At 51.4% G+C, this 10,009-nt stretch overlaps 2 protein-coding genes across 2 annotated transcripts; one reads left to right on the plus strand and one right to left on the minus strand.

The window, feature by feature from the left end:
* Window positions 1-3,295: 3,295 nt before the first annotated feature.
* On the plus strand, window positions 3,296-4,762 carry F5J12DRAFT_724781 (uncharacterized protein; the record flags this gene model as incomplete). The annotated part of the gene is made up of 5 exons (XM_051741565.1): window positions 3,296-3,632; window positions 3,753-4,096; window positions 4,172-4,309; window positions 4,401-4,545; window positions 4,602-4,762. 5 exons carry the CDS (start codon window positions 3,296-3,298, stop codon window positions 4,760-4,762), a joined length of 1,125 nt encoding a protein of 374 aa, XP_051597329.1.
* A 3,203-nt stretch (window positions 4,763-7,965) lies between these two features.
* F5J12DRAFT_895457 (uncharacterized protein) lies at window positions 7,966-9,792 on the minus strand (the record flags this gene model as incomplete). The annotated part of the gene is made up of 3 exons (XM_051747831.1): window positions 7,966-9,265; window positions 9,343-9,524; window positions 9,589-9,792. 3 exons carry the CDS (start codon window positions 9,790-9,792, stop codon window positions 7,966-7,968), a joined length of 1,686 nt encoding a protein of 561 aa, XP_051597330.1.
* Window positions 9,793-10,009: the final 217 nt, after the last annotated feature.

The raw sequence follows: 10,009 nt of genomic DNA on the forward strand, positions 1-10,009 counted from the left end.
ATCGAAAACAGGCATATCGGCGCAGAGCAACTTCACGACACGTCTCCAAGTTCATGACGCTGACTGAACGTTGGACTACTAGCTGACCAGAAATTGTGAGGGTCGGGCGATGATGCAAAGCAAGACAACAAGCGGAGCCGACTGTGAAAGTGAGTCAGTCAGAGAGCCCGAATTTTTTAACTCCGCGTGAATACGTGAAAGACGACTGCGGAACAGACCAAAGTACTTCTGTGGGCGGTGTATATTTTACATCACGGAGTTGTTTTAATGTACATGAGAGCTGAAATCGCCGGATCCTAGCCATCGGCGTGAAAGCTAATAAAACATCGAAGCAAACAGGGTACATGGTAAGAAATATGCACGACGTAGCATCAAGCTTCAAGTCGTGTTTAGTTCCACCGCAGGGGATTGCGGTAAGCAAGTCATGTCACCCCTAAGGGTTCTAGAGTACAATCAGGCGCCTTGCACGGGATGTTCACGGCCATTCGTACTCACCTGCCCTGTAGCCGGAGCCTGTGTGCCCAACGCATTCCCTAACGTCTGAGATGTTCTATTTGTGTAGCTCTATGAGAAGGATGACCACGCAGGGCAACAAATAACATGTCCTACCGGTTTTGGTGAATGTAGTGTTCAGGGGATTGGGAAGGTACTGGAGCCTGAGTGTTGCTTGACATGCTTGGACTGAATGCTCACCACTCTGCAATTACCATGGTTCTTAAATACCATCTAAAGCTTGCGGGGCGATTGAGAATGGCTGGTTGAAAGGATCTAGTCATACGCGCCTTCTCCACGATCCGGGACCACGTAGAAAACTCGTGTGAGACCAGAAGATGCCATCAGCGGGGAAGACACCTAACAAGAAACAGGCGGGTTGCGCAGCTTATCTGACCCATGCTCACCTCCCGATATGGTTCATGGATACAACCCTGAGAATGTGATGGTCTCGTAAAAAAGAAACAGAGATGAAGGAAGTGTCCTCCAATAGCATTATTGATGAAAGTTTCGGCCCGCATGAGGGACTTGTTCCCCCAGTTGGTTCCCAGCGTCCATTCCAGGAATCTCGACGCGTACTTGGGGACGGCCGTTGTTCCTCTACACATAGGGACGAATTGCACAACCACTTATTCCAAAGGAACACACACGATATACTTGAGGCCCCCTAATATTGCGAGATCTCTGCAAGCCCGTTTTCCTGAAACGAAAAGGAGATGTGCCTAGCACACAACGCGGTTCGAGCAAGGAGCTGACCCTGATCTCTTCCGCCAGTGACCTTAAATGGTCTTTCCCAGAAGGGCAAGACCGGTCAGCCAACTTCTCGACCTTTTGCCAAAAATTGTGCGGGGATGCATTTTCCCACGATTTTTGGCCTTGCGTGGAGAGGTCCTTCACGTGCTAACGAACATTATTGAGAATTGTCGCGACCGGTCATTGCAGCGTAGAACCCATCCGAGTATGTTGTTAGCAAGGGCATCATGGCAAAAGAGAGGCAATTCACGGGCAGAAGTAAGCACATCCAACTGTCATTGACGAGGTAGCTATATCGCTCGCAGCTCACTCGGTCTGCCAGTCACCTTTAATGTCCTTATCTTCGCCTGCTTGCTTGGCAAATGTGGCTGAAGTCGCATAATAGGACGACTGCCTCCGAAAGCAAAGTAAACTTTGATTTAATAGTCGAAGGCGGCTGTTGTCTATTCTCCGTCCGTCTTTTACGCAACACGGAATGTGGATATATCATATGACCTGCCAGGAATCCGGGAAAGAAAGGAGGAGATCACCGATAGGACTATTTTGTTTTCTGGGTTTGCAATAGCTGACTGCTGCTCTGACCAGTGCAGCAGAACCAGGAATAGCCAAGGAGAAGTCTGACGAAAAACACGAGTGTAGTGGATGGCAATAAAAGGATATGGGTGTGACTTACATGCACATACAATTTGCAAAGCGGTGTCAACCAACGAAGACCCTGAGATTGATATCAGCTGACGCTTCAAGAAGTTCGCTCGGTAAAAAAAATGACAGCAACATTGCTTGCTAGGGCGCAATGCGACGAAGAACACTCGTGTAGGTGTTGCGTACCAGAAGAGGGAAATAGTGCAATAGAAAACAAAAAGAAAGAAAGATCGGACCGTCGCGGGAGAGAATCTCAATATTGCGATCGCCCTAGAAACTCCAACGCCTGAAGTATGTATGCCGCGCAGGGCGGTAGGGCAGTAGGGGACCCACGAAACACACTTAAAATCCTTACACACGATCGACAACTTCTCGACTGTACACGAGATGTAATATGAAGCGAGAAGAACGACAAGGACAACCTGAAAGATGCAAGTAGTCAGCAATGAGGCTGTTGGCCAAAGCGATGCAACGGGCGCTAGTTGGCTGAGCACTGGTAGGGGACAACAACCCTTGACGTCATCCAGCTCGGTGCATACCGAGCACTGCCTTTCGTGAGGGACTTGTTACCGGCTTATACCATGAGTTTTGCATAAATCCGTGATGCAGAGTAGGACTTTGCCAATGATGTTATCTACATACAGAACATCAGGCAAGGACACGTCGATGGTTCGACAAGAACAAACTAACCAGACACAGTATTTGTAAAGATGTAACAGTTAGTAGCTGACCTGCGCAGGATACCGATACCAGAAAAAGAGGGAAGGGTGGGAACCATAAGAGGAGCGTCGGGTGGAAGGCAGCACTTACCACCTTGGTGACTTTGGCGAATGGAATGTGGGAAGCACACAAGATACAGTTCATTTCGCAACAGCGGTAAATCGAGCGAGGGTTGAATGGAGGGAACGTACGTCTAAGGTGACCGAAAAGGATTATGGATGCAGAAAACTTGACCGTCGCTTCACGGAATAGGTGGCGGTGTCGGACCGACAACGGTGGAAAAGAATCTCCAGCCACTAATTAGTGGACACACATCAGCCATTGTTTGATAGGTCTACGGGGTTGTCCTGCTGCACGGGGTCACAAAGAGAAAGAAAAAAGAACAAGAAAAAAACCGACCAGATCCAGAGTTTTTCTCATAGGCTAAGTGGTGACCTTACCCCAACTCAGAGGATTGGCACATAAGTACCAGATCCATCACTACAACAGCCCTTATTAGCCAAGCGGTAGATCGGGTACAACAACCTCATGAGAAAGATTCCTCTTGTTTCCGGCGTGGCAGTGCCGGCGACGGGCCGTTCCGGTAGCGAGTCATGACTCTTGTTGCACACAACTTGTACATACTAATAGCGATTGTACATCTCTTGATATCGCTGACTTCGACCCTGGCACACACCACCGTCTGGCGATGAGACGTCTGGAAGATGAACTCGAGCACGAGTCAGAACGCGAGCCGAAGCGCATTAAATCTTCTTCCCCCGAGGACGCGTGGGCGTCAGTGTCGAGGGCCAGAGGAATCATCGGAAACAATGTGGTTCACTCAGGTGATGACGGTGACATAGAACTTGTTCATGATGACAAGGACGCAAAAGACACACACTGCTCCGATTCTGTAGAAAATGGCGGAGAACTTGGGTTTGAATGGGAAGAGCATTGCACAATCTGTCTTCAACCCTTTCTAGACAGGGCGATTATCCCTACCTGTGCTCACGAGTTTTGTTTCGAATGCATTTTGCTATGGGCTGGTGAGTGGACCGTCCCTCCGCATTCTCCTGTTTTCTTCTCTCTTCTCCACTCTTCTTTTGCCTTTCTCTTTTGTTTGACCCCTCAGCCCAGTGCTGATATACAGTATTGAACCATCACAGAACAATCCCGTAAATGCCCACTCTGTAACCGTCCATTCGACTCCTCGTCCAGCACAGACACCGGAGGATCCTATCTCATACACCATATCCGCTCGAAATACGACTATCAAAAATATTACCTTCCACCTCGACCCTCATCTCCCGCTCCCTCCGGTCCAGCTGTAGAGGCTGGCTTAGACCTAGGTGAAAGGAGCCAGCTTCAGAGAACTATCAGGAGACGCAGAGAACGACAATGGGGAAGTAGGAGGGCCCCTCAGGAGCAGGAACAAGAACGCGCAGAAGAACAATTAGAACAGGCGATTGCGAGGAGGAGGTGGGTGTATGAGTGGGGATTGTATGCTAAGGTATACTACAACGCCGTGCCGTCTTTCTTATTCTTATGTTGTACACATTTCTCTGCAAACGCTTCCCCTTCCCAGCACGTCGCTTCCAATCGACACACTCGATACCGACCATTCCCGACACCCTCACAGTTCGCCTCGTCTCCAGGTTTAATCAGTAGAATGATGATGTGGCTGAGACGCGAACTCAGGGTGTGGCCTAACCTGGATGTTGAGGTGCGTGAGTGCCCGCTTTTTTTGGATCATACGTTCCCTCATATGGATTTCTTGCCAACTCTAAACTCCCGTGCGCTGGAAAACCGAGCAGTTCCTCACAATGTTCACAATCTCCCTTATGAAATCCGTTGACATCCGGTCCGAATCAGCTATCAAACTTCTCGCTGAGTTTCTGGACATGGACGAGCTATACGTGGAGGGTGCCCGTCATCCCAACGCCGAGCACTTCGCACATGGTAAGCTTCAGTTGGCGCTGGTTTTTATAAACACCTAAATTAATTATGTGTCTAAGAGATATATTGCTACCTCCGAAGTCCGTACCGGGATCTGGTGATATATGACCAGATAGTGCAGGTATATACCCGTATTTTGCTCGCGCTCGTGCGACTAGTGATCCTTACAACAAATTTAGTACGACACCCCGCCCAATCTGCCTTCGCCCCACCGCATTGAAGCAGGAAATCGGTGGACTGACGACTCCCCTCGGTATCATTCGTACCGCCGGCATCGGTCTCGGTCCCGTTCTTGTTCCCGGTCCCGGTCTAGCTCTCGTTCCCGAGGTCGACTCCACTCGCAACCGCATCGGGAACAGCGTGCCGGCACACATCCAGATGCTAGGCAACGCAGACATAGCTCCTCAGAGTCGAACCAATACTGGGAAGATGAGCACGATGAAGACCGCAGTGCGTCGTCTTCAGGTAGGGATCCTGCACTACACTCGCCCGCATCTGCTAGGGTTGGTAGCGCTAACATCGGCAATTCACCTCGTCTTCACTCGTTTCGTGAACCGAAAGCGGAGGAGTCCCACTGTACACGTGATAAGGAGCACGTGCGAACGCCTGATTCGAAGACATGTCCCAGTACACGTCCATCTGCGCTGGCTGTGCGCGCCAACGATTTCATTGACGAAACTTTCTTACCAAGCAAACCTGATTTAAACGCGGATCCTTCAATTCAGTTGGCGATAAGGGATAGAGGAGATGTCAAAGGGAAACGTAAGGAGATAGTCACCCCATCATATCCAGCGACTGAAGAAGCTGTCGACGGCAAGGCACGGGAAAAAGGAACACAAAGAACAGGCCTAGAAAAGGAAAAAGAAGTTCCGAGTAGAGGAAGCTCAGCAATGATGTTCAGCGCCGGTACTACCAGAACCAACGACATGACCCTCGTAGATTCATCGTCTTGCTTGGCGAAGGAAGCTGTGCATACCTCCACGGACAATGTATCAGCAATGGCATACGCACCCACGATTTGCAACCTTCCCACATCGACGAATAACACGAGAGTCCATGAACAAGAGCATTGCCAGACCGCTTTGCCGATTAAAGGTCCCCCGCGTGAACTTAGTGACAAGAGCCTCTCCAGGGGGTTGCGTGGCACGCTGCGGGAGTGCGTCCTAGCCCACTTGCGGCACCCCCCTCGACGGCGTGACGGCCCTGTTCGGCCCCTGAAAGACGGGCCAGGTGGTCGTGACCCGCAATTGGGAGTATGTAGTGCTGCTGCAACGATGTCTCGGAAACGTCTTGTGCGAGAGGGAGACGCTAGCATGCCACCTTCGCTGCTTGTGCCTTCGTCCAACTCTCCTGTTCCATCTTCTCGCTCGTCTGCTCTAGAACGTCCCGAGGATGAGAAAAAAGGTCGAGAGACACACTTTCATGGTGCATCGAGTTCTCGCTGCCATCCCACAGAGCCCAGCACGAACGCGAAATCTCCTGTCGCCGCGGAGGGCTCCGTCGCAGACATTGCGCAAGCACTGGCTCTCGTAGGCCCGTCGGAGGCTTCAGATATGCGCTCAGTGTTGTTGCGAAGGACTAGAGGAGGAACAGAAGCAACTTTTACTTAACAGGCCGAGGTCGAAGGCATCATCATCCTCCCAGTTGCTTGGAATGCTCCTCCTCCCGCCCGTCGAACTCATGACGAATAGCAGGAGTTCCTCCACTTCTTGAGCGATTTGATCCCGACACAGCGTTTGCGGAGCTGGCTTAAGAGCGCAGAGAGAGGGAAAGTTCGGGGAAACCCTTGCTACACCTTGCTAATTCATAAGTTCAGCTCATCCACTTTGTTTACTTGCGAGGTAGCGCACCACGTCTTGTACGTAACGTAACGTACTGACATATTCACACCGATTTCAGAAGACTCCTGTCAGCTTTGATAATTCCGCCGACCCGACGTCACGCCATCCTTGAAAAGCGTGCGGTACGCAGGGGTACTAAGCAAATAAACTCGTGCATGAACGAGATCTACCGTATCTCGTGTATCTCTCCGTTTCGCAGCTAAGTCGGTTCCCCGCGTAATATGTGCGGGCCAAGGCTGTCATGGTCTGTCATGTACTGGAATATCTCGTAGGGTACCTGCCATCATGACATACGGACACGTGGTGAGGTCGTTCCAGGTGCTACGTCATCCTGTACCCCAGCCTTCGGCGGCGGTCATACGTAGGGTCGTACACGCGTGACAGAGTGTGGTGCTGGGACAAATGCCTTCCTACTCACGATCGTCGATCGGATTGCCATCATCCTCCAGCCGTGCGTCCGTCGTCATGTCCAACGTTATTATCTAGCCTTGTAGGGCCTACATGGCCATGAGGTCAGCGCCTCAATGGAACTTATCGGAGTCTAACCTAGTCAGTCCCGACCGCTAATGCATGCCATCAGAACGATAACCTAACCCGTTCGTCTGGTGGGGACGAGCACATGATGAGTACATTCGCAAAGATCACTCAGATTTGAACACAACAGAAGCCGAGCGAATAAAAAAAGATACAACGAACCATTCGCACGTCTCTACTTGAGGCGCGGCCCGTCGAGTTATTCCCGCACTCGCCTCAACCCTGTTCCTAGTCCGTTCTTTCAAATGATAAATACACTCGATATGTACGCTATATGTAATGTATGTATTGAGAAGGGCATTAACACTGCAAGGTGCTCGGAAACTTCTATCTGCTCCACCGGACAATCTTGCATGTGAGGTGTAGACGCGAGCATACACCTAATCTCGATAAAACAGGTGAGGTAATTAGGGCGGCAAATAAGGGAAGCAGTAATTGGTTTATCAGTATTGTTTTGGAGGATCAAGGGGTGCGCGATCGAACTAGAACTCAAGTAGATGGTGGGATTCAAGGGATTACGGAGCTGACTTGAAACTGATGCGTTGCGATGACGATGGAGGTAAGTGGGAAGGACGAGTGACTTGTAGGGAACGCTTCCACTCGCTGTAGTGCAGGTACTGGAAATGCCAGGATCCGGATATAACTGCTGGGTAGTAAATCGTCAAGGTGGAAAGAAAGTGTGGGGAACACCCTCACCTGCACGCGTAACCACTCCACGGAAGGAAACAGAGACAAAAAAAAGGAATGAGGGTCGCCACCGGTATGCATAAATTCTGTATGTGTGAAAGGTTTGGTTGTTAAGAACGGATGCATTATAGTATTGTAAAGTGGGCGATAATAATAATAGCGGAACATGCCAGTTAGTCATAGGAATGCAAGAAAAAACAACAGAAGAATAGTGTAACAGCGCAAATATGAATGGCTTAGAACCATTGGATATTACGATAGGTTTAGGGAGTCAGTAAAGGATAGATAGATTCAGGATGCACTTCCATGGCAATGAGTATGACATCCAAAATATATGGGGTGAAAAGATAGCAGCGACCGATTACCCCTGCTTTCCCCCCTCGTTCGGGGTCGTTTGCCGCCGATACGGAAGAGAGTGAGGCGTCGTTGGTGACAGAATATGAAAGCGCTGCTGTTCCCTGCCACTCGCGCCAGGGACCGCAAACGATCGCGATATCGGAACCGAGGACGAGGGAATTGGAGCGCCCACTGAGAGCGAATGTTGATGCATGCCTCCACCGATACCGGGGGCACGGGACGACGACGTCGCAGGTGACGGCCCAGGTGAAAGGGCACGACGTTCACTACCAACACGTTCACCCGATGGAAACCCGCCAAACGAAGAGAAGCTCTGTCTAGCTGGACGAGGATAGTACGCACTAGTGCTCACCGACGGCGAAGACGACACGGGGCCCCCAATCCAGGACGAAAAATTGGGTCGAGGCTGTGGTGTAAACGCCCGTGGATCCCACTGGGGCTGAGGCTGCAACGTAAATGGTGCTGGGATATCTGCCAGCCTCGACCCTGCAGCTACAGTGCCGCTGCTCCTGCCAGTACCCTGGACGTTTACTGGTAGCTGGGAGGGCGATGCTAAAGGCCCAGTACGCGATGGAAATGGCCTCACTGCCGAGATGTTAGGACCCGTAGGACCGCCGCCGCTGGTGGAACTGGGGCTATGGCTGTTGCGCTGCTGTGATTGCTGCAGTGGACGATCCCAACTGCTGATATTGACCGGTGGAAGAACCCTCCCTGTACTACGAGAGCCAGACAACGAAGCACCTGCATCTGTATCGTCCAGTTCGAAAGCCTGCTGCAACGACAATGATGCGTCTCTTGTAAGAGGTGTGGTGAGGATGACAGGAACACGAGGCGTCATCCCAGGGGTCCCACCATGCACCACGGACTCGCGGGAGGGCTGCGAGTGAGGCGGGCGTGAAACGTGAGATGGCTGTAGATGCACTTCTGTGGGCAAACCTTGAATACTCGAAGAAGGAAAGTGCGCTGCCTCCCATTCTAGGGCGGATGTAGGGGGGCGATGCTGATACGATGGAGAGCTAGCGGGCCACCCAGACCTTGCTACGGGAACGACGCTCGATACACTGGGACCACTGGCAAGTGAAACATCCGAAGATAAAGACAATGGCGGCGGCGGGGACGGTTGGGAGTGTGATACGTTGGTGCTGCTTCGCGGGGGGGTAAAAGTGGAGGACGCCGAGGGAGCTGAGGTACTCGTGTTTGGCAATGACCCCGAAGACGAGCCCGAAGCCGACTGGGCAGGTTGTGAAAGATGCGCAGATTCCCCGCCAGTTGCGCTGCCACCTTGTGGTCGCCGAGATTTTTGCCTTTGATTCTGATAAGAGAAAGAGAGAGAGAGAAACATGAATACAACGGTGGGGGAAAAAAAGGGTTGAAAACCCACTTGGAACCATATCTACGCCACGTGGAAAAGGGGGTCAGGATTGCAAAAAATGAAAAATTTGGATAGTTAGCACGGCACACTCGAGGCACAGTCAGTTGGATGACAGATACCTGCACTTTGCGAGCACTGAGCCCGATCTGCCGGCCAACTTCTTCGCGCATAGCAGTAGTAGGGAATCGTGACTAGTCAACACGGTCAGGGTAGAATACTATAGCCTGAAAACACTTAATCCAAGCAAAAACCCACCTTAGCGAGCAGCGCATGGAGTACGGCAGATTGATGTGGAGTCGTCAAAGTGCGTGTACGCTTCTTCTTAGGAGGCGGCTCGGCGTGGGCAGTGGAGGATATCTCGAACTGCTGGCTGCGCTCAGGCTCGATTTCGTCGCCAACCATGCCGCTGTGGGAATGAGAGGACTCGGAAGAAGAAGAGGCTCGCTCGGCAGCATCCATATCTGCAGCGGATCGCTTCAGGCCGGTGCGTGGTCTTTTAGACAAGCGCTTGGTACTGTTGCTTACGTCTTCTTCGCTGAGAAGGGAAGTACCCTGGCTAGTGATGGAAATGAAGGGGTGGATGGGATCTGTGGTTGCGGTAATAGGCTCAGTTGATGAACTCTGAAGAATGGAAGACGAATCGCCTCGGATATGACGTGGCTGCTGCGTTTGGGCG

This window comes from Pisolithus orientalis, assembly GCF_024613125.1.
Source record: "Pisolithus orientalis strain OTSU chromosome Unknown F5J12scaffold_30, whole genome shotgun sequence".
Lineage (NCBI taxonomy): Eukaryota > Fungi > Basidiomycota > Agaricomycetes > Boletales > Pisolithaceae > Pisolithus > Pisolithus orientalis.